Below are 25,868 nucleotides of genomic sequence, written 5' to 3' on the forward strand. Positions count from 1 at the left end.
AATGGGGAATCTACCAGAGTAAAAGGTGATAATACGATAATTTCACATGGTGAAACAAAACCTGTAAGATTTTTGCAGGTATTTTTTGTTGAATAGGTGCAATTTGGTTACTGAGTACAAATTTGGTACTTTGATGTTATATCATAAGTGTGTATTGCTAAATAGGTTGAAATATGAACCTGATAGTGATATAGTGATAAAGTACTTGGTAGAGTGAAAATGTTTTGAACAGGGATAAACTGATGCATAAAATATTCAGGCGACTGTTGCAGCTTGAATTTTAAAGGATGTAGCCCACATTCTTCCAAGTAACATGCCCTGTATATACCTAGCATGGTTTATTCTCTGACATGGGTTATCATAATAACTCCATCTTCCCATAAAATCCAATTTTGGACAATATTGAAGCATACAATATATACAGTAGTCACAGTGTTCTCCCCAGAAATTGCATTTAGCATCATGGTTAACAGGGAAATTAGAAATACCATCTTGCTTCTAAAAATTATAGCATCACATCCATAACATACATGTAATCTATAAGAAAATCACTTTAGATAGCATCAAATTCAAAAATATAGCATCACATTACCCTGATGCTAAAATGCCCTGGGGAGAACACTGAGTCAGTTCTAAATGTACTATTCAGACTCAAGTCTCCTTTTATGATTTAGCTTAGAGAGAAAACAAAACAGTTTCCATTTCCTGGGACTGTATAAGGTGTGACATAATCAATGAATGGAAATTTGAAAAGATGTCTTGAGAGTTTGCCATTTAGGAAGTACAGAATTAGAAGATTGTGAATTATTTGAATGTTTTAACTTTTGTTAAGTTTTGAATGAGTCTGTGTGCTACCATAGGATCCAGAGGGAGACCCTTTTCTTGAGAAAAAAAATGATGATTATATAGGGAATAACTGAAGCATGACTAGAGCGCCCCGTCAGCACCCCCTTTTTTATGAAAAATGCTAGATTCGCCATTGACTACATGTATAACCGTGATCACATTCAACTGTATAATTATCACTGTTCCTTGGTTTAGGGAATAACGATATGTGGCAGATGAACATAAGGAGTCATGGTCAACCAGTGCATGCCCGGCATGGCCAATTTTCTTTATTCTATATTTTGTCATTTGCATATCATTAAGAATTAATAATAATCATTGTAAAAAGTTGCTCTTTTGGGGCGTCTTTGATTGACAATAAAAATATTGTATTGTATTGTATTGTATTGTAAAAAGGAATGCGAAATGTATTGCTTGCAGAGTTTTTTTTCTGTGTTTCCATGTCTGGGCGGAACTTTTACGCTAAATTTGTTTTCGTTAACTATGATTTTGTGACTTTTGAATGAAGTACCTGTGATTATTTAGGACATTTGTTTTGACCTCACTGATAATGGAATGTTGAAGCAGACGAAACATGGCGTCAGATGTTGTTCTCATAACTTCGGTAATTTCCCTGGTACAATAAAATTAAAATAAGCTACACAAGTAGCCAAAATTTCTGAATTCTTGTTTTTGCAAACAAATAAAAATTTATGTCGTAGTTTACATCGAAATTATTCCGATCTGTCCCGTTTTCTCAAGATCGCGTTAAAACGAGAATTTTGGCAGCCATTAAAAAAAAATAATCGTACGAGATTTAACGAGAGTGACGAAACTTTTCAGATGGGTCGTCTAGCAAGAGTTATCGTTCTTTGTCCCAAAACGATGCTTCTACCATAAGTGCCAGCATAGCTGGCATATTATTATCGCTATTTTGTGCATTTTTCGTTTGATCTTTTTTTGTGATAATTTTCATATCATGCTACTTGCTTGAGATGGAATAATTATCACTAGAAACTAAGGAGGCCACGTGGCGTTGCTAACGAAATTGACATGAACATGATGAAATTGACAACGTCGTCATAGGTAAAATAGCGATAAATAGATTATCATTGGTCATCTCAAACCGATTGCTTTTCTCACTTTCGCTGTACCAGCTCAAGCGAGAAAATCAATCTCGTTGAGATGATCAAAGATAATCTATAATTATGTAAATTTTCACCGTATTAAAGTTCAACCTTTATCAAGTTTATTAAATGCATCCGAATATCAGCTTTAGTAAGTTCAATTGACAGAATGTCTTATTCTTTAAATAATTATTTTTGAAATCTATTTAAAGGTTGGAAGCATAGCGACAAACTTTTATGTGTAATACATAGACATGTGATACATTACCTTAACATTGAAATTTAAACACAGCAAATCGGTTGAATGATTCCATTGATATACTGACGATAAAAGCTCTTTAATTATATCAAAAATAAGATCTATTTTCTGTCGAGTTTAAATGGAATTCGTGTTTTAAAAAAATGTAAGCTTTTTTTCAATTGATATTTAATTTATAGATACATCACTGTAGTACAAATTCGTATATCATTTATTGTATATCAGATTGAAAGCCAATTTGTATGTTCTTGTGTTTACATGTTATAAATAAATCATTAGGTCAGTACATGTATTTCCGTTTTGTTAACGGTGGATATAAATGGTCAAAATCCACTATGAATCTCTTTCTGGCTTATAACAATTATATTTATTCATTTGAATCATCATAAACTGCGAATATCAATCTTGATAATTTTTTAGATTTCTTGTCATATAAGGTGCGAATATTAACGTTGATAATTTAGTTATGACCTACATGCATCTACTTATCCTCTTTGTCCCCGATAAGACTTATTGCTTAAATGTACTTTCTCCATTTCTGTCTATATAAGGCGCTTTTCTTAAACAGTAACCCATCTATTGCAGTTCCGAATTGTTGTTATCAACCAAGTGTTCAGTAATCTTCTTGGCTTTCTCTCACCTTGTGGTGTCATGTGCGATAGTATCAATACATTATGGTTGTGTGGTATTCTCAATACTTTGTCTTGTATCTTAGTCGTCTTTGTATGGTATCTGTATTTTCTTTTCTCAATACCATTGGACGTTAAGCAACCAACAATCAATCAATCAATCGTACATTAATATATGTCTGTAATAAAAACTGCAGCTATAAAAGGTGGTAATTGTGATGTTATCATGTTGTTATCATGCTGTTAATCAGCAGATACAAATAAAGTGATACTGTTTCCATTACCATTTACAAGTTTATTTTTATTCAGCATTTGATTACATTATATAGTTTCAATTACGATACTTGTATAACAATTTATTCTATATAATTTTATATTATATTTGGTCACAGTCTGTTATTGACGTAACCCATTTCAACTTTGCATAAAAAGAAAGAAAACCGTTTTCGATATCACTGAAAAAATCAAGGTTTACGTGGTTTGACCTGTCCGTATCACTATCTTGTTGATTTGCGTTTGCCATGCAATGCTCTTTAATGTCTCTTTTTATCACCTAGTAACTTTTTTGACTTTGAATATACTATTATTAAGTAAAAGGAAAGGTCGAGAACTAGGAATACGATAAATTAGTGACCATATTGTTTATTATTTAGATGCAACTAAATAACGTCTTCTTTGTGATTCTGTATAAATTAAAACATTAACATGGAGGTTTCGGTGTAGTCATGTTATTTTGATTTGTTATGTGAAAAACGGTAGAGGTGTGTTTTTAAAGTTTCTTCATACAAACGAAACATGAGACATAGTAGTCCAATTTTACAGTACTCCGTACTTAATCAGAAATGACACTGATTCAGACAAAATTCTCCAAACGGAAAATATGATGAAACGCTTGATTTCGTGATTGACAACATAGTTGGTTCCCTTGAAAAAAATTTTTTTAAATAAACAATCGGCATTCCAATTGGTAGCAACAGTTGTCTTCTTGATGACTTAAATGATATATAGATACAGTAATGCCCAGTGACCCCGAAATGGTAAACAATTCGGGTAGGCTACGCTTTTTTTGGAAGACCAATGTCAGTTGGTTCAAACCTTTTAGCCGTCCATTTTTCTTGATATTTTGTGGCAGTAATATGTGCAAATCATTTTTTATTTTGAAGGCGCCGGCTAATTAGAAAATTTGCTATTTTGCCGGTGCCGGTAAAATAGCCACTGCCTTTTTTAAAAGTGGAGAGAGTTGGTAAAAATAGTGGGCCGATTCGGTGTGGGGCGATTTGTCCTAATTCCCAAAAAAGAATCCGGAGAATTCCGAACTTACATTGTTTCTCTCCATTAGGCTTATGGTGTAACACCACTAATTCAGGCCCGGCCAGAAAGCACATACCAGAAAGTAGTACATATTTAACACAAAATAGTTCCTGCATTGACATAACTTTCAAAATATTTAAAATATTTTATTAATTTTGGTATCAAATGAAAGCTGCATGACTGGTGATCATTGTAGAACAATTTTTGACTGATAAATTTGAATAATAAAAAAATGGCACGAAATTTAAAAAGGAGGGTACATTTTGCCTTTTTGTCAGATCGGAAGTACCTGTTTTGGTACATCCGAAGTTCAGGGAACCAGTTCTTTCTTATATGCAATGTAAGGTATGTTGATTTTTTCAGTACAGGACACCAGAAGGTGTTGCTTTGACATGCAATGATTGTCACTTTATTTGAACTTAAAATAAAAGAGGTGTGCCTGTTTGAAACGGAGGAATTTAACATAGAAAGCAATGGGACCATGAATTAGTGGTGTACTTCCTTATTTCCTAGTAACCAAAACGAAAGTAAAAAAAAATCAAAAATTGGCATAAACATGTTACCAGAGAAGTTGGTTTATTCAAGAATGTGACTTTTTTGTGTATAGTAAGACTATATATACTCTACAATTCTTAAAATTTTGAAACATGACATTCTCAAATATTTATCTCATCCACAAAATATGTTACCTAAGGTTCATCATAACAAATGGACAAATATGGCCGTATTTTCACCTCTAAAACTACTCTGTGTACAGACTGATCTGTGTTGTTTGGAAAGTTTTGAGGTCTACTATCCACTAGATATAGAAAAAGTATATTGTGTTTAAGCATGTTAAGAAAGATCAAATCTTTCTTGGATTTTGATTTGCATTTTTTTTTGCTTTCTGCAGAAGGTGTAAAAATAAACAAACAAACACCTGAATTACTTCGTACTCGAAAATCAACCAAGCAAAATGTTGGATTTCATGTTTCCAGCATGATTTTTGTGCAGCATACTCCAAGCACTGAGCAAAGTTTTATGACTTCAACTTCTGAGCTTCTTAAAAATGAAGCTTCCGGTGGCCGGGTGTTACCCTTCCATGTCAGTTTTAATCAAGCATTGTACTACAGTACATGATATATAAGGTATGAAGATGTTAAAACATTTAGAGATCTAACAGTGTTGGGTTGATGTTTAGACAAGTCGTATGTACAGAATGTGCACAAATTGTATCACCATCACTGGTGGTGATTTGATAGATAAATCTACTGTAGAGTTGTCGCTGGTTCAGACGTACTTATAAATATAATTATTTCTGTGACTGTATCTTACATTAATTTGTAGGAGTCTTTACCAGTCAGGGGTGCTACTTAAACAAGTGATTTCATAATCACCTATTTCAGTGATTTTTTATATTCAGTAATCACCTATTTGAGTGATTTAAGTGTTTTCTTTGATCTTCTAATGCTAATTTCAGTGATTTTCCATATTTTCACAAACTTTTCTATAATTTCCCTACATAAATTAATTATCCCTTTACTTTTGGATATCAATTTCACCAGCATGACCAGTGCGATTGGGCAGTAAGTTAGTGCGCTAAGGCTTTTAAAAGTACCCTTGGGAATATTTTCTGGAATCAAATATTCATTAAATACTCTTACTAGTAGACAAAGTCAACGATATTAGGTGACCTGATTGGTTTTCTTTAGAATTAGAATTATTTATTTTAAGGTTATGTCCTGATCTACAAATTATTCCAGTTTTGCATATCCAAATAAATTGTAAAAACTGGCATGCTTATCAAGCAAATGACAATTTCTGCATGTAAATAGTTTTACCAATAAAAAAAACCAAGCTTGTGGGAAAAATATCAAAAAAATGTTATAAACACTTATTGAAGTGATTAAATTTTAACTTCTCAAATTACTTGTTTCAATGATTTTGAAAAGTCTGTGCGAAAATTTTAAATATTTCACAGCCAAAATCACTCAAAGAAGTGATTTTGAAATCACTTGTTTAAGTACCACCCCTGACTGTTTACTATAGATAATTTAGCTGATCTGTAAAAATAACATCTTCATGCCTTATACTTATCATGTACTGTAGTATGACGCTAGCGTGCTGGTAACTATGCAGGCGAATTGGTGTCACAATATCTCAGTAGCATGGTTTCGATTCTTAGAGGGAAGAACAAACAATTGCGAAAGTCAATTTACAAATGTAACATTGTTGGGTTGATGTTTAGACAAGTTGAATATATACATATATGTAGGACTCTAAAGTGCGATTGGGACGCTGAAGTATGATGGTCACGCTAAATTGCGATGATTTTTGCTTAAGTGCAATTCTTCCATACGCTAAAGTGGGACATGTGGGATGGTCCACGAAAGTATAGATGTAAGAAACGTAGTTGGATTATGAAGTTAACAGTCATTTATACAAACTAAAACTGAACACGACGGAAGACAAATTACAAATATTTTATTAAGAACTTCTGAACCAAATGTCAATGACTTAATTAATTTATATCTTACCGTGACTTGTTGGCTAGAGAAAATGTGTTTTATTTCGGTAGCTGGAAGAATTTGTATCCTGCTGCCATTAACCATTTTACTATAGGCCCAATAGATTTAAGTAGTATTCACATAGATGTCCTGTATCCTACTTTTACTGTTAATGGAATCGAACGAATACATTTGAATCATTGTTTATGTTGCAGTTTATTTTGCAGTCCCCCTTAAAATGTTGTCGCTTTGATTGAAAAGTAACCTCTGCAAAGAAAAGGTACATGTTTGATGCGTAAATTATAAATTGTCGGCTAAAACATTAGTTTGTAAATTGCAGGAAAATATAACATTGATGTGTAGTCACTACAAAAATTGATAATACTAAGCTCGGTAAACATTGCCTTTCTCTCTCATTTAAATCAAAGCGTAAACAAATAAATGCTACATATTCCAACAATATCGAATTTTGTATTTGTAATTTATTACCTTGGATGATTGTAAAAAAAGAAGGAGGTGTTTCCAAAAGTTATAAGACTACAATGTGTGAACAGCAAGCTTCACCTATTATCACAATACTTAATATGCTTAATACACCCAATTGTTCATTTACAAAATTATCATGATTATAGTATTTTGTGATACCTAAATTACCTTTATATCAATTATAACGTGGTGGGTCTTTTAGAATCATTCACTTACATGACTCAAGACTACTGTTAAATTATAATGACTATCATATATGGTATACCTTAAAATACTAGATTTTGCAAAGGACTTTTTTTAAATTGAATGTTCTTAACATTTTTTAAAGCCCCCGAACATTACCCTAATAGCCCAATTGTTCCATTGCATTTAAGCGTGATATACCATCTTACCTTAGCAAATAAACAACCATCGCACTTAAGCGTGAGACACCATCGTACTTTAGCGTAGACCATCGCACTTTAGAGTGACCATCGCACTTTAGAGTACCATTGCACTTTAGAGTCCTACATATATATATATGCATTTAGCATGTTAAGTTTCTGTGTAAAGTCTCAAGAGTTCCATACAGCCTACTATAGATTAAAATATTTTTACAAATAACAAACATTATATATGTCATTACAGATTTCGAAAATTTAAGGATTCAAGAGTAGACAACTCATGAAAGTATCTGTAATGACACACCAAGCTTGTAACACTGCAAGTTATTTTCTGTAATAACCCTATAGAGTTATATTACGGATTACAAATGTGTCGAGGTTTGTGATTGGATAACAACACAGAGATGTCAGTATATATATATTCAGGAAACTGCCGGGGTAGATACGACGTTTTAATCCCCAATTGGAACCTCAAAAACGTCATCATAACACCGGTTACTATGTGACATAGTCAAAAGCTATCAGACTTTCAGAGGCTCACAGAGGGAAAATAATGAAGTGCTTCAGTCAATAATACATTTTTGATACAAAATCACGCAATTTACACTTTTAATACTTACATTTAATGTTAAAAGTGTTATCATGGTTATTATAAATTATTACATACACGATAAAATTATGTTCACAGCAAATTAGAAAAACCTTCACTTATGCCGAACATATCAGGTTGGGTTTTTCATTATATATGTGCTGTCAACAAATACCTGCACTGGAAAATAACATTAAGTCAGGGGTAATCTGTAATATATATGTGTAATTCAGGTCTCAGAAAGGATATATACTGTGACATTCCCGGCTAAGGGATTATATCCCCTTCGCCATTTGGCTCAGGGGATAAAAACTCTAAGCCAGGGATGTCACAGTATATACCCTGTCTGAGACCTGAATAACATATAATATCATTCTACTTTCCAATAAACAATAATAAATAACTAAAACTTTACATTTTAACAATTTTGTACACTGCTATATTTTGTGGCCAAAAAGGGGTCTTACTGGACCTTCTCCTTTAATTCTCTTTTATTTGACAAGACACATGACAAATACAAACATGAAAATCAAATCAAATCAAATATCTTGACATGTGTGTTGGCGTAAACCATGTATACCGAGAAAATTGTATCGTTCAATTTGCCAGGTAAGGAAAAAGTAAATTTACAAAAATACTGAAAGTCCCTATTTATCAAATGGCAAAATTAAAAGCTCGTGCATATTGAATATAAGTTACATCATTTTAGGTATTTATGGTATTGCTGTAAAATTGTAAATATAAAAAAAAAGATGTGGTATGATTGCCAATGAGACAACTATCCACAAAAGACCAAAATGACACAGAAATTAGCCACTATAGGTCACAGTACGGATTTCAACAATGAGCAAAGCCCATACCGCATAGTCAGCTATAAAAGGCTCTGATAAGACAATGTAAAACAATTCAAACGAGAAAAATAAGGGCCTTATTTATGTAAAAAAAAGAAAAAAAATGAACGAAAAACAAATACGTAAAAAATGGGTTTTCTCACTTGGTTTTAGGGTAGATTTTTTTTAGTCAATCAATTTTTGGTTACAACACGTACATTGGTTAGGTACAAACCTCAACACACATTTTTAACATGGTTAATTTCATTTGCGATAAATTAGATATATTTTGATGACGATTATTTTGGAATGACTTATACATATATTGTTTTTACTTATATTCCTACAGTATTAAGATTGACTGTTTAAATAAGTAGAAGTGAGGAGTTGACGGTTTATATTACAAGAAGATAAGAGTAGATTTCATAAACACAATGACTGAACCAGCAGAAGATAGACCACTTAAACGGACAATACCACCTGATTTACAGACACAAGTAGAAGAAATACAGATAAAAGTACCAAGAACTACAGGTATACAAAATATATTAAATGTTATCTAATTAATTAATCATGGTAAAATGCACAAGTTAAGGGCATACGATTCAGTTTTAATCCTGTATTTACAAGTTCGTGAAAATTTGCATATAGGCTATTTTTTACCTGATTAAATCAAATATGTAATAAAAAATATACCTTCATGTGCTACTTTTTGAGTAAAATGAATTCGAAATTTTGTATATTTGCTCAAAATTTAGATTTGTGGCTGTAATTTCTTTTTCGAGAGAAAGACATAACTTTTTTGTTATAAAAGATAACCACAAATTGTTTTCTGTTAAATAATCGGTAATTTCTGTATTTTATAAGTACCCTAAACAATTATGCATTTTTCATTCAGAAATAACTCATATTTATCAAATGTTCATAAATTGAGGAAAATACCCCATTTTTTGCTGCATGTTTGTCAAAATTAAAAAAAATCCTCTATTTACAGTTTTATAAAATTTGGGTCAGATAATCTCCCTGCAAAATTAAACAAATTGCTGTTTTGAAAAATAGGGGTCCATGAACTCGTTTTTAAATTAAATCAGTTTGAATGATAAAAATCAGTCCAAAAATGCATCTTTTCCCGATATGTCAAAGTTTGACGTCGCGAAAATAACATTTTACGTTAGCAACGTCATTACCTCCCCTGTAACTGTATCGTATGCCCTTAATGTAGGTCAGAATAATAAAAAAAAATAATGACTGAATCAACAAAACACAGGCCATCAAAAAGAACAATGCCACCTGATTTACAGACACAAGTAGAAGACATACAGAAAAAGGGACCAAGAACTACAGGTATAGATCAGATTAAAAACATACAGAAAAAGGGACCAAGAACTACAGGTATAGATCAGATTAAAAACATACAGGAAAAGGGACCAAGAACTACAGGTATAGATCAGATTAAAAACATACAGAAAAAGGGACCAAGAACTACAGGTATAGATCAGATTCAAAACATACAGAAAAAGGGACCAAGAACTACAGGTATAGATCAGATTCAAAACATACAGAAAAAGGGACCAAGAACTACAGGTATAGATCAGATTTTGTGTTACATTTGATTCTGATTTTCAGAATTGTTCATGTCAAAGTCAATAGAGGTTTTTTATTAACATGTTTTAATACCATGTTTCTAAAATAGCTCTGATTAAGACTCTTACAAAAATGTCAGATGTATTGTTATCATAAGTTAAATGGTTTGCTACTAACCCCCTATGCATCCATAGAGGGTTAGTAAAATCCATAGGAGGTGAGCCAGAGGACGAATTCCCCATGGATTTTATTTACCCTCCTATTTTCCGTAGGGGGTCAGTAATAAACTGTATAACAAATTTATCGCACGCTTGACCTTTTCTGCTGCTTTTTGTGGGAAAATAAACAATGAAACACAATAACATTAATAGATAACGTCACCATTAACAGTAGACATGACCCCATATGAAATTTGCTAACCCCCTATGGTAAGGTCACCATGTAACGGCTTTAAACCACTCAAAACCTGATGATTTAACTTCGGTGCTTTTAATAAATAATAGGCAGTATCTGTGCATACCGATATGCGTTGACGCATACCTGCAACCAATTTTATAATAAACTGTCATATCATTGGGAATGAAACGTGAAAGATAATTATTACATTTCAACAAATAATGTTTAAAAACAGCTAAGTATTTCTTCTTTAATGTTCTTCACAGAATGTCTCTAACATGACAGTTGCTTAACACCTCCAATTCTATTTCTTGTTTTTATGCTCCGTCTGTGATAGAAGAGTGGTACTAAGTTTTGTCTGTGTGTTTTTCTCTCTGTATGTTATTGCATCCATGCATTAGCAAAGACCCATCAAAACAACATTTGATACAAAAATTTAACAATACTTTTAGATATAATTATATTTGGATGATATATTGGCTCTCAATAATGACGACTTCAGTATGCATACTAAAGAAATTTATCCTGTAGAACTTACTTTAAATAAAGCTAATGATAACAATGACCACTGCCCTTTCCTCGATCTTGATATCTATATCTTAAACGGGAAGCTTAATACAAAAATTTATGATAAAAGAGATGATTTTTCATTTCCTATTGTTAATTATCCATTTTTAGATGGTGACGTTCCCTTGTCACCATCTTATGGTGTTTATATATCTCAACTTGTACGATTCGCTCGTGTATGTAACAACGTATTAGATTTTAGCGAGAGAAATTTATGTATTACTGAAAAATTATTACACCAGGGTTTTCGATATCACAAACTGGTCAAAACATTTACTAAATTTTATCACCGGTATAAGGAAATAATTTGTAAATATAACTCAACATGCAGACATCTTATACGTTCAGGTATTTCACATCCAAAATTTTATGGAAGTATTCATTATAAAGCACAAAAATGTCAGTTTTCTCCTCAGAAACTCACAAAACCTTTAAATAGACTTATTAAAAGGGGATATAGTTACGATACTGTTGTCAGGTCATTAAAGATTGCATATTTTGGCTTTAACATTGATTCACTGATAGGGTCTTTGCATCGGAACTAAACACATTTATTTCTAAAAAAACAGTTGTTGGCATGACACGGGTTATGTTCTTCTCATATATTTTATTATAGTATGATACTAAACCCCTAACGGGAGGGATTGTACCTGATATTCATATGATGAAGACATAATCTTTCAATCAGTTTGATTGAGGTCTGGAGCTGGCATGTCAGTTAACTGCTAGTAGTCTGTTGTTATTTATGTATTATTGTCATTTTATTTATTTTCTTTTGTTACATCTTTTGACATCGGACTCAGACTTCTCTTGAACTGAATTTTAATGTGCATATTGTTATTCTTTTACTTTTCTACATTGGCTAGAGGTATAGGGGGAGGGTTGAGAACTCATAAACATGTTTAACCCCGCCGCAATTTTGCGCCTGTCCCAAGTCAGGAGCCTCTGGCCTTTGTTAGTCTTGTATGATTTTAAATTTTAGTTTCTTGTGTATAATTCGGAGTTTAGTATGACGTCCATTATCACTGTACTATTATGCATATTTTAGGGGCCAGCTGAAGGACACCTACGGGTGCGGGAATTCTCGCTACATTGAAGACCCATTGGTTGCCTTCGGCTGTTGTTTGCTCTATGGTCGGGTGGTTGTCGCTTTGACATATTCACCAGTTCCTTTCTCAATTTTATTAGTAAAATTATATGTGTATCCTTTCATTCCATATCAGGGTAAAGTTTTGGTTTAAGGTTATTAGGAAATTAAGAACAGGCACATGCGAAATGTGGAAGTTAAACATATTTGGAGGCGTCCAACCAACCACTAACCTTGGATAGTGATGTAACAGCACTTTATATAAGAACAAACTATAGAAATCAGTTAAAAAAGGCTTGTTTCACAAATATCTTAAGATAGAAATTAATTGTTAGTTAAACAATTGAGCATTCATGGTATTCTGAAAATCAGTTTTAAAGTCATTAGATTTGTATGTGAAACTCAGACCTAGTCCTGTACATGTCATAGTCATGATGGTAAAGGGAGATAATCAGGATAATCAAACTTACTTAATTTTTCATTTATGTATATAGGCCCACCAGATGATTTAGATGACAGAAGAAAAAGATGGTTAATAGTGGGTATATGTCTCCATACAATCATATCTCCAGTATTGAGGACATATGTTGTGAATGTTGTCACAAAACTTTGTTATTCACTAACAAGTCGGAACAAAATTCATAAACAAACATATCGAAGTTTTCTGAAAAGATACTCACCTTCCAATACAGAACTAAATTATGAAGCAATTAACAATAACAAAACTTTGTATAGACGGAATAGAGCCAGATATGATTACCGAGTCAAGAGTGCCGTGGATTTATCCCGATTGTTCCTCCAGACACACATGGCACATTTCACAGCATTTGACGACTCATGTGATTCATCTGCCCTTCTTGGAATCATTGTTAACATTGACAGATTTTCACCAGGCGTACAGGCTGATGCTAGACAGGTATTAATTGAACAATAAATTTATATTATGCATTATATTAAACAAAAAACATTCTCTGTTTTGTGCTGTCATAATGGTACAGAAGTCAAGTCCAGTTCAGGTAAAGGACCTTAAAGTTAGACCTGCATTTAGGGCGCTCGCGGGTTTAAATCATTTTTTTTTTATATAGGATTTCGCTATATTTTTCTATAAATGAACTTTATCTTACATGTCTTATACTTACTAGAAAAATAAATCATTACTTGGTCAATGGTGTCTGGCGTCCATTGTCATCATACAACGTCTTTAACTTTTACAAAAATCTTCTCCTCTGAAACTTGGTCACAATCATCATTGGGATATCTAGTTTATTAAATGTGTTGGATGACCTCGTCTGTCAACAAAGAGGACTGACATGGCTAAAAATAGAACATAAGGGTAAAATGCAAGTTTTTTCTATTTTGAAAACCCTTACAAAAAGAGAAAATCTGACGAATGCAAAAATGTGCAGAATGTGGAGCTCTTTTAATTGTTTTGTGACTTCTTATAGGAGTTATTCCATGTAAATGACAAATTTTACCATTTAAAAAAAAAATCCTATATAATCTTGAAAACTATAATAGATAGGGAGAAACTTTATATTGTAGAAAGGATAGATCTACAAATAAATATGCATGTTCAAAATCGTCAGTCGATTTCTTGCATGCCTTATGAGGGTTATTGGCCTTTGATGACCATTTTTACCATTTTTTTGCGTTATTGCCTTATATATATCTTAATAAATATATTAGACAGATAATAACTTAAATGAGCAAAAATTATCATCAAGACAGGATCTACTAATAAGTCAAATGTTGATCATATATAGTTATTAGACTGTCACTCTCTATAGGGAGTGAGGATTTTGTTACCCTCTGTTGTGTTTTGAGCAAACACTGAAGAAGTTAGAGAGAAACTAAACAGAATAAATGATCAGCAATTTAAGGTAAAAAAAAAACAGATTTTTGTCATGAAATCTATTCTCATCTACAATGTTGAAGAGTATTCTTTGTTGAATATGCACATGATGCAGATTAGACAAAGGTCCCCGGACACTACCAACTAAGTTGAAGGGGAATTGAGGTAAACACTCTGTCCGTGACAAGTTACAGATCAAGTTTCATGAATTTTGTTTGGGTCTGATGATTTTGTGCAGAGTTATGGTTCTTTGACATAGAAAGTTCACTAAAATAATCAGTTTTTATACGACCGCAAATTTTGAAAAAAATTTCGTCGTATATTGCTATCACGTCGTCGTCGTCGTCGTCGTCGTCGTCGTCGTCCGAATACTTTTAGTTTTCGCACTCTAACTTTAGTAAAAATGAATAGAAATCTATGAAATTTTAACACAAGGTTTATGACCATAAAAGAAAGGCTGGTATTGATTTTGGGAGTTTTGGTCCCAACATTTTAGGAATTAGGGGCCAAAAAGGGCCCAAATAAGCATTTTCTTGGTTTTCGCACTATAACTTTAGTTTAAGTAAATAGAAATCTATGAAATTTTGACACAAGGTTTATAACCACAAAATAAAGGTTGGGATTGATTTTGGGAGTTTTATTTTCAACAGTTTAGGAATTAGGGGCCAAAAAAGGGCCCAAATAAGCATTATTCTTGGTTTTCGCACAATAACTTTAGTTAAAGTAAATAGAAATCAATGAAATTTAAACACAATGTTTATGACCACGAAAGGAAGGTTGGTATTGATTTTGGGAGTTTCGGTCCCAACAGTTTAGGAATTAGGGGCCAAAAAGGGACCCAAATAAGCATTTTTCTTGGTTTTCGCACCATAGCGTTAGTATAAGTAAATAGAAATCTATGAAATTTAAACACAAGGTTTATGACTATAAAAGGAAGGTTGGTATTGATTTTGGAAGTTTTGGTCCCAACAGTTAAGGAAAAAGGGGCCCAAAGGGTCCAAAATTAAACTTCGTTTGATTTCATCAAAATTGAATAATTGGGGTTCTTTAATATGCCGAATCTAACTGAATATGTAGATTCTTAATTTTTGGTCCCGTTTTCAAATTGGTCTACATTAAGGTCCAAATGGTCCAAAATTAAACTTAGTTTGATTTTAACAAAAATTGAAACCTTGGGGTTCTTTGATATGCTGAATCTAAAAATGTACTTAGATTTTTTATTATTGGCCCAGTTTTTAAGTTGGCCCAAATCGGGGTCCAAAATTAAACATTGTTTGATTTCATCAAAAATTGAATAATTGGGGTTCTTGATATGCCAAATCTAACTGTGTATGTAGATTCTTAATTTTTGGTCCAGTTTTAAAATTGGTCTAAATTAAAGTGCAAAGGGTCCAAAATTAAACTAAGTTTGATTTTAACAAAAATTAAATTTTTGGGCCTCTTTGATATGCTGAATCTAAACATGTACTTAGATTTTTGATTATGGGCCCAGTTTTCAAGTTGGTCCAAATCAGGATCTAAAATTATTATATTAAGTATTGTACAATAGCAAGTCTTTTCAATTGCACAGTATTGTGCAATGGCAAGAAATATCTAATTTCACAATATTGTGAAATAGCAAATTTTTATTTAATTAAGAGTTATCTTTCTTTGTCCAGTATAGTAAGCCAGAAATATCTGCAAGAATTTTTTTTAATTGGAGTTATCTTTCTTTGTCCAGAATCAACTTAAATCTTTGTTATATACAATATACAATGTATATTCACTTTTTACTACCAACTGATAAATTTAAATAATCTTTACCATTCAGTGATAACAAGCAGTTTTTTTACATCATGTATTTAAATGAGTAGTAATTGTTGCAAACTCCATTAGAATATTTTAATTGAAAATAGTTTTGGAATAAGGGAAAGGGGGATGTGAATAAAAAATTGGGATAAATTTTTCTCATTTGAAATTTCATAAATAAAAAGAAAATTTCTTCAAACATTTTTTTGAGAGGATTAATATTCAACAGCATAGTGAATTGCTCAAAGAGAAAACAAAAATTTTAAGTTCATTTGAATACATTCATTCTGTGTCAGAAACCTATGCTGTGTCAACTATTTAATCACAATCCAAATTTAGAGCGGAATCCAGCTTGAATGTTGTGTCCATACTTGCCCCAACCGTTCAGGGTTCAACCTCTGCGGTCGTATAAAGCTACGCCCTGCGGAGCATCTGGTTCACAATTTTTTTTGGTATTCTTGAATATATTGATTTGATATCATAATAAATATATAGTTTTATGATGACAAGTCATTACAGTTCAAGTTTCAATTTTGTTCTGGTCGGATGTTTTTATGCCGAGTTATGGTCCTTTGACTTGGAAAATTCAAAAATATTCAGTTTTTCGCTTTTTTGTCATGCTTGAAGATATTGATTTGAAAATTGGTATTTAATTTTATAATGACAAGTCATTACGGCCGAAGTTTTAATCATTTGTTGATATTGTTCAAACTTCACGTCTGATGTTATTGTGCAGAGTTATGGTCCTTTGACTTGGAAAATTCACTAAAAGTTATCAGTTTTCCTCATTTTTTTGGTAATGCTTGAAGATATTGATTTGAAAATTTGTATATAGTTTTATAATGACAAGTTACAAATCAAATTTGACTTAATTTATGGTCTTGTGATTTTGTGCAGATATATGGTCCTTGGACTTACAAATTCACTTAAATAATCAGTTTGCAACACTTTTTTTAGTCATGCTTGAAGATATTGACTTGATATTTGTTATAAAGTTGATACCACTAAGTGAGCTAGTGAGTTCAGATACAATAAATTCTTAATAGGTAGGACTATATGTATTGTTAATTTGTGATATGACATTGTGGAGTTATTGAAATTTATTGGTTGAAAAACATCAAAATCTTTCCATTTTATTCGTTTCAAACATATTGACATGCACAACATGATAAGCATGCAAAAGGGTGACTGGTGTATTATGCACTCGACATGTTCCCAGCCACCAATAAGATGTAAGGAGTGGGTCGTTTAAAGGCCGTAACATTGCCCCTATTTTTTTTAACAAAATTTCAATGACCGATTCATTTACTAATATAAAATATGGTTTTAATTTATATATAAGCTTTCTTTTCATAACTTCATAAATAGCACATATTTTGATTTTTTCAACAAAACTTTAATGAAAACGTGCCAGGCATTCCTACATGTTCATCCATGCATTGACAAAAAAAACTTTTAAAATATTTTTTATGTTTGTCATAACATTAAACAAAATAATTACATTGGTTGCAATGAATTAATGATTTCCCAGTTAAATAAAAAAAAACAATGATTTCACATGTGAAATAAACCTGGTTATTTCACTCTCTGACGTCATACAACAATATGCCTTGTCAAGATGTCATTAATGGCGGATCAAAACAAATTGTGAATACGTAGAAAAAAGATTTAGTTCCTTACATGTTTTACATTAATTTCTTTATAAAAAGCCATTTGCCAAATGTAATAAAAAGAATAACTGATTAAAGAATTCAAATATTGAAAAATATTCAACTCGTGACCGAACAACACTGATTATTAACTCATGTGCTACGCACATTCGTAAATTAATGTGAATTTTATCATCGGTATAAAGACATCATTCGTAAATACAGCTCAACATGCAGACTTGTTATACGTTCAGGTATTTCACATCCAATTTTTTATGGAAATATTCTTTATAAAGCACAAAGGTGTCAGTATTCACCTCAGAAACTTACAGAACCTTTGAATAGACTTATTAAGAAGGGATATTATTATGATACTGTTGTCAAGTCATTTAAGATTGCATATTTTGGCGTTAATATTGAGTCACTGATAAGGCACTGATACGGTCTTTGCGTCGGAACTAAACACATTTATTCTAAAAACAGTTGTTGGCATGACACGGGTTATGTTCTTCTCATATATGTTATGATGGTGTGATACTAAACCCCTAACGGAAAGGATTGTGTCTGATGTTCATATGATGAAATCATAATCTTTCAGTCAGTTTAATTGAAGTCTGGAGCTGGCATGTCAGTTAACTGCTAGTTGTCTGTTGTTATTTATGTATTATTGTCATTTTGTTTATTTTCTTTGGTTACATCTTCTGACATCAGACTCAGACTTCTCTTGAACTGAATTTTAATATTGTTATGCGTTTGCTTTTCTACATTGGCTAGAGGTATAGGGGGACGGTTGAGATCTCACAAACATGTTTAACCCCGCCGCATTTTTGCGCCTGTCCCAAGTCAGGAGCCTCTGGCCTTTGTTAGTCTTGTATTATTTTAATTTTAGTTTCTTGTGTACAATTTGGAAATTAGTATGGCGTTCATTATCATTGAAGACCTGTTGGTGACCTTCTGCTGTTGTTTTTTTATTTGGTCGGGTTGTTGTCTCTTTGACACATTCCCCATTTCCATCCTCAATTTTATTTGGTCACTCGTTGATTTTTTTTTTTTTATTTGAATTCTTGGATTAGTTATTATATAAATATCTGGAATATTTAGTTTGTTGAAGCCTGCCTCTTTGTTTCCATAGGCATACATATTGTTGAAATCCAGACCTTTTCTACAAATTTTCACCAAAATCTCTACTTACAGCCTATTTGGGTAAAGTTTAAAGTTTTATAAGAAAAGCTGTACAAAAATAGTTTTATTTCCCTTTCTTACTTGCCTTTTATAAACTTCAAACAATGGACTTAATATGCAGGGACAAATATGGCCCTAACTGAAATTACTCTTTAAATTACAAATATGAATATATACAAGTCATACTGGTATATAACATTTCTTAATCTCTGAACAGAATTGACATTTTCAACAAAATACCATGTTCTGTAATATGAATCTTGGATTTGCCAAAACAGCTGAAAAAAATGTATGTCAGTTTATGTTTTAATTTTCATATTGCAAATAAATATGCACAGCTAGTGCTTTACCACTAAATTGATGTCCTGTCTTTTTAATTCATTCATGGATATGAAGGTACTATACATTTCTTTTTTAGATGCGATCAGATATACGGAATCCTTGGGCACATTGTGACTTTACAGAATGGACTGCTACAAAATATTCATATTCCTTCCAGTTGATGGAAAAACTAATAAGAAACCTCAGCCTGAGTAACAGGGAGGAAAACAGAATCTTAGGAGAGTTAAACAGATGGGCAATGAATGGTAAAAGTATTGTTTAATATATATTGTTTTGATGCTGTCTAATTGATGTATACCAGACATAAACAACACACAATAAGGATGTAAGACCTTCAAAAGTGAGAATAACCCATACTGTGAAGTAAGGTATAAAAAGTCATAAGGTAACAAAACATTAAACAATTCAAATGAAATAAAAAAAAAAACCAAAGTGATTCCTAAGAAATCTGATAGAATTATAAAGACCGCAACAAACAAAATTGATTTCTAATAAAGCATAAATAAAAACAGAGACAGCAACAAATGACAACAACCTTTACTTATAAAACAAATTTAAGGTAAACATGCTGGTCTATCTGACATGGTTAATGAGATGAACTGTATTTAATGTAATCATTTATAAAGTTAAGTTTTTGTTAATTATGTTGAAAGACTTGATCTTAAAGACTTCCAGCATAATGTTTAATGATACTTAGTAAAGAAGTGCACTCTGGTAAAAACCAACTTACAAATATGCAAAACACAATGAATCCTATTATTGTCCTTCCCTATGTCTGTTGCTCTGTTATTGTCATAACAAGGCTTCAAAATAAGAGCAGGCATGATCAGCCATGTCACAATGTGAGAGAAGTTATCAGCAACATCACAATATGAGAGGAGACGTTATTAAGCTTGCTTTCGTCAAGCATAAATATATCTTAAAATACGAGAATAACCCATACTGTAAAGTAAGCTATAAAAAGTCATAAGGTAACAAAACATCAAACAATTTAAATGAAATGTTTCCTAATAAAACTGATAGATATATGGAGACATCAACAACCATTACTTATAAAACGAATTTATGGTTTACATGCTGGTCTAACATGGTTCACTGTGCTTAAACGGCTGTGGATAACTTAAGTTACCCACAGCCCAAGATAGCGGACCCTAAACTCGTTGATATTTAATTCATACAAAATATACCTTTTGCGATGTTATTCATGCAGAATGTAAATATTTATAGGATTATTGAATAAAGAAATAACTAACAATTACCATAAATTTGTTAATATAGAGTTCATTTTGTTAATATAGAGTTCATTACAGCGCAAGGCCAACTTTAAAAAAAGCATAAGAGGTCCGTAACTTTTTGATCGAAACTAAGCAGACTGTCCGTAACTTTATTTTCAGTTGTGGGTAACTTCTGATTTAAAATTTTAAGAATTATAATTTCAATAATTAGAAGACAATCAACATCATATGTGTAACCTTCACGATCGTTTATAATTAAGAAATAATTCATGGGGGCTTGAATATATCGTGATTTTACCACGGGTTGGCCCTTTAAGACAAATATTTTACCCTGAGCGATAGCGAGGGGTAAAATATCGGCATAAAGGGACAACCCCTGGTAAAATCTAGATATATTCAAGCCCCCATGAATTATTTCGATTTTAATAGGTCAAATACGGCAATTCTTTTGGATCGAAGCGCTCTAGGTGGAGGCAAATATTTGCCATTCCCATAAATAAACGCACTATCAAATTGGCGTCAAAGAACGGAGCAAACTGAATTAGTGACATGCTTAAACTATTTAAAATAACGCATATAGATAGTTTTGAATTATTTTAAATGATAATTTACTTATATGTCTTAAATGTTTAAACAATTATGGCTTATAACACATTTTAGCATTGTTTGTTTACGTTGCCATGTTGTGATGATTTTCGGTTTTTCAAGCGTGTATTTTCCCGTAAAATGCTCATATTCTAACGTCATCGTATTATGACGTCGCGAAACTCATTCATAAAAAAACATATGACGTGGGAGTACGATCGGAACAGCCCATGCAATATATTCAAATTTTACCACGGGTGTGTAATCAAAGCGTTTGAAGGACGTCATATTAGAATACTCATTCACCACCAAATGTGATTTTATTAACGCATCAAACTTACACCACAGAAGTTTTCTGTGGGGTTTGTGGTTCTCGATCCTGGTTATGGTTTGATCTTTTATTAACTAATGTGCGTCTTATCGACGTTTTCGATTCGCACATGGCTTTGTCATACTCTTTAAATTTTGTAGTTCAATTATCAGTTTGCGGTTTATTTTCACCTCTGTTTCTTTTTATGTGTATTTTTATGAATACTCTTTGACGCGGCTCGGTATTTACACATCCCACCAGTAAGTTATAGTGTTATGTTTTTTTAATACCTTTCCTAGTATTCCTTTTTATTTCTCTTTGTTTGTTATCAGGGATTGTTAAACTATTATATTACCCTGTTGTCTTAGTTATTTATATTTTCATATACTATTTCTAATTGTTACACTATGTTGATTGCTCTATTACTTTTATGTCACTGAATTTTAACTTTTGTGTCTTTAAGTTTAGTTCAATTTAATGTAATTTTATGTAACTTACATACAAGTGAAATATGCAGCTAGCTGTAAAACTAGGTTTTATACATTTTTACAAAATGTCCTTTCTTCAAGTTTTCTCATTTACTGCAAATCTATAAAATTCGAGCATCAAATGCAACAGGCCACTATAAATTCTATTGGAATCGTAATGTCATTAGACTTAGAATTAAGAGATTTATTTTTAAATCAATGGAAATAATTGTCTTTTGAATATAATCGTTTTTGGCTGAACCTTTGATAATTGTCATGCATGTGATTGGGAAATTTTGGTCCCCCCCCCCCCAAATAAAAAAATAAAATAAAAATAACCCCGGATTTACGCATGATCTACTCTTGTCATTGCTGGCAGAAAATCAGTTAGTGCATACACGCCACATGCTTGTGTAAAAAATACTTGTGTAGTCTACTTGTTTAAATAAAAAATCAAAAATGATGTTTCAACAGATTATCTGTAATGGTAGAAAACCACCCTCCGAACTGGGCGATTTGGGTATCCCGATGTTATAAAAAATCAGACCCGAGTTTAACGGATTTATCGTTATTTTTTTCATATTATTCCCAATTTTGTCTTCCAATCTAATTCAAATGAATTACATCATACTAGAGATCTACTTCATTTCTGATTATGTATTCAATGCAATCTCTATCATAAGTAAAACATTACATCCACGTATGCCGATTCTTTGAAAGTTATGGACATTCCTATTAGTATAATGAAAAAAGTTAAGGACAAGTTGTTTTTAAGTTATGGACAGCCTAAGCATTTTTTTCAAATCGTCCTGTGATCGTTTATTTTGTAGAATTTAATCACCTGTTAAGTTTAGGGGTTTCCCTAAACGATTAATACAACTTTTTAATTCAGTGGTTTAATTGATGCATCCATGGGATTGCTATTCTATAGAAGAGAAGTCTCTAACCAATGCAAGGCGGCTCCATCTTGGGGTGTGGGTAACTAAGTTACCCACAGCCGTATAAGCACAGTGATGGTTAATCTGATGTACTGTATTTATCTGTTATCATTATTAAAGTTAAGTTTTTGTTATTTCTGTTGAAAGACTTGATTTTAAAGACTTCCCATATAATGTTCAATCATAATCAGTAAAGACATGAAAGAAGTCAGGACATTTTGACCAGTGTACTCTGTTAAAAACAAACTTACAAATAGGCAAAACACAATTACCAGTAATTCTATTACCCACAAAACAGAAGATAGTGTTAAAATCAAATTAGGCCACACTTAAAAAAAATTTGGTTGAGACAGTGGGTAGGTAGGTAGGCTTTTTTTTTTTTTTTTTTTAAAGATATTGAAGTATCAGATGTTTATTATTTATTTATTATGGCCTTATAGATACTTTAAATTCAGAAATGATTGCATGCATTTATTATTGCGATTTTGTCATTTTGGATTTTTTAATTTTTACGATTTTGAGAAAAATCATGTTTAATTCATACAAAATATTTTCAAAATACAATTTTAATTATTGCATTTATGACTCTGTCGCATTTTTCGTAATAATAAAAACCTTGCATTAACTACTGAGTTTACAGTGTTGGATTTAACCTGACAAGGTATAATGATTATAACGATATATGTCTTACATTGACCTTTAAAACAGACAACAGGACAACAAAATCTATATTACTAGAACATATTACTGAAAACACAAATTTGAGAGCTGTGGTGTATTGGTTAGTGCATCAGACTACTAATACAAAGGGTCCTGGTTCTATCCCCACCTCAGGGAGAAAATTTCAGGGACTGAGTTTTCGGCTCTCTCTTTTGGTACCATTTGCAAGTATGGTCTTGAGGAAACATTGATATTCTGTGGGAAATATTATTGCAAACGACTGACCCGTGTTAAGAGAAAGAGCCATATCTCTTGCACGTAAAAGACACCCTTGCAGATTTTGAAAAAGACCAGGCTAATGCTGCTACAAGGCAGCACACACACATCCGCAAAGTGGAAAGGGATTAATATAAGTTGTAATAATAACTTGTTTCCCAATCCACTATAAATAAATATGTTTAAACACAAATTATACAGCATGATCGAGATTGAGGACAACAAAAAATATATTCCTCTTACAAAAAACACAGAAAATATGTTTCTGATACATTGATCAGCAATCCATACATGATTATGCAAACAAATGATCTTATTTTACAGGTCAAAACTTCCTTAGTGGAACAACACTTGGTTTAGAGATTGTGGGAGACATTCGCCAACAGACACACATTCTTAGTAGATATGTACAGACTTTGTGTGCTGACAAAGACAGTCAATTTATCAAAGTGGAAAAAGAATTAACAAGAATAGAAAATGATTTACAGGGAAGAATACAGAGTTTAGAAAGTGTATGTAAAATTAACAAATAAGTATGCAAACGATTGTACCTATGTTACACTTTAGAAAGACTCAGTGATATTCATGATATTGCTGGAATCATAATAAATCATTTTTATTCCATTAGCAGTATTTTGTTTTATGTATGATAAAATAAACATAGATACATATAGAAATTGTAGAAATAGGATGACATGATAGTAAAAGTGCAATGATCTGTCATTAATTTGTCTGTCTAGCAGTAGATACTTCTGTCCTTCTTCTTCAATTGTTTTTATACCCCTACTTGATAGAGTTATATAATAAAATCATCAACCAATTCCTTACATGAGTGTTTTCCTTCAATAAGGATTTTAAGCTCATATTTGCATTTTTGTTGAGCCTGCAACTTTTGTTGCAGAAAGCTCGACATAGGGATAGTGATCTGGCGGCGGCGGCGGCGTTAGCTAACTTCTTAAAAGGTTTATATTTTAGAAGGGGAAAGGCATGGATGCTTCATACTTTGTATATAGATGCCTCATGATACGAAGTTTCTGTCAGTTATATGTCCAATGTCCTTGACCTCATTTTCATGGTTCAGTGACCACTTGAAAAAAAAGTTCAGAATTTTTGTAATGTTGAATTCTCTAATATTATAAGTAATAGGATAACTATATTTGGTATGTGCGTACCTTGCAAGGTCCTCATGCCCGTCAGACAATTTTCACTTGACCTCGACCTCATTTCATGGATCAGTGAACAAGGTTAAGTTTGGTGGTCTAGTCCATATATCAGATACTATAAGCATTAGGGCTAGTATATTTGTTGTATGGAAGGACTGTAAGGTGAACATGTCCAACTGGCAGGTGTCATCTGACCTTGACCTCATTTTCGAGGTTCAGTGGTTATAGTTAAGTTTTTGTGTTTTGGTCTGTTTTTCTTATACTTTATGCAATAGGTCTACTATATTTGTTGTATGGAATGATTGTAAGGTGTACATGTCTAGCGGGCAGATGTCATCTGACCTTGACCTCATTTTCATGGTTCAGTGGTCAAATTTAAGTTTTTAAGTTTTGCTCTTTTTTGATCTTATATAATATGCAAAAGGTCAACTATATTTGGTGAATGGAAATATATTATGATCTATATGTCAGTCCGGCAGGTTTTTTTTTACAATGACCTCAATTTCACGGTTCATTGCACTGTGTTAAGTTGTTGTGTTTTGGTCTATTTTTCTTAAACTATAAGTAAAATGTCAACTATATTTGTTGTATGGAAGCATTGTTAGCTGTACATGTCTGCCTGGCATGGTTCATCTGACCTTGACCTCATTTTCATGGTTCATTGGTCTTTGTTTTGCTATCTTGGTTAATGTTTAGTTTATGTGACAGTTGTAATAAAGCTTTATATTTAGGACTATAAACATAATATCAATGGTTAGTGAAGAAGGCAAGACATTTCAGTGTGTGCACTCTTGTTGTGGAATTGTAGGAGATTGAAAAAAATGTAAAAGAAAAATAATCAGAAAATGGTGTCTATAATGTA

At 32.2% G+C, this 25,868-nt stretch overlaps 1 protein-coding gene across 1 annotated transcript in view; it reads left to right on the plus strand.

Moving 5' to 3' along the window:
• The first annotated feature begins 4,652 nt into the window (after positions 1-4,652).
• LOC134695310 (uncharacterized) overlaps positions 4,653-25,868 on the plus strand; it is a 28,656-nt gene continuing 7,440 nt past the window's right edge. The window contains exons 1-5 of the mRNA XM_063556536.1: positions 4,653-4,757; positions 9,275-9,459; positions 13,054-13,475; positions 19,449-19,617; positions 24,168-24,355. Coding sequence (XP_063412606.1) covers positions 9,360-9,459; positions 13,054-13,475; positions 19,449-19,617; positions 24,168-24,355 — 879 coding nt within the window. The 5' untranslated portion in view covers positions 4,653-4,757; positions 9,275-9,359. The remainder of the gene's footprint in view (positions 4,758-9,274; positions 9,460-13,053; positions 13,476-19,448; positions 19,618-24,167; positions 24,356-25,868) is intronic.

This window comes from Mytilus trossulus, chromosome 13, assembly GCF_036588685.1.
Source record: "Mytilus trossulus isolate FHL-02 chromosome 13, PNRI_Mtr1.1.1.hap1, whole genome shotgun sequence".
Classification (NCBI taxonomy): domain Eukaryota; kingdom Metazoa; phylum Mollusca; class Bivalvia; order Mytilida; family Mytilidae; genus Mytilus; species Mytilus trossulus.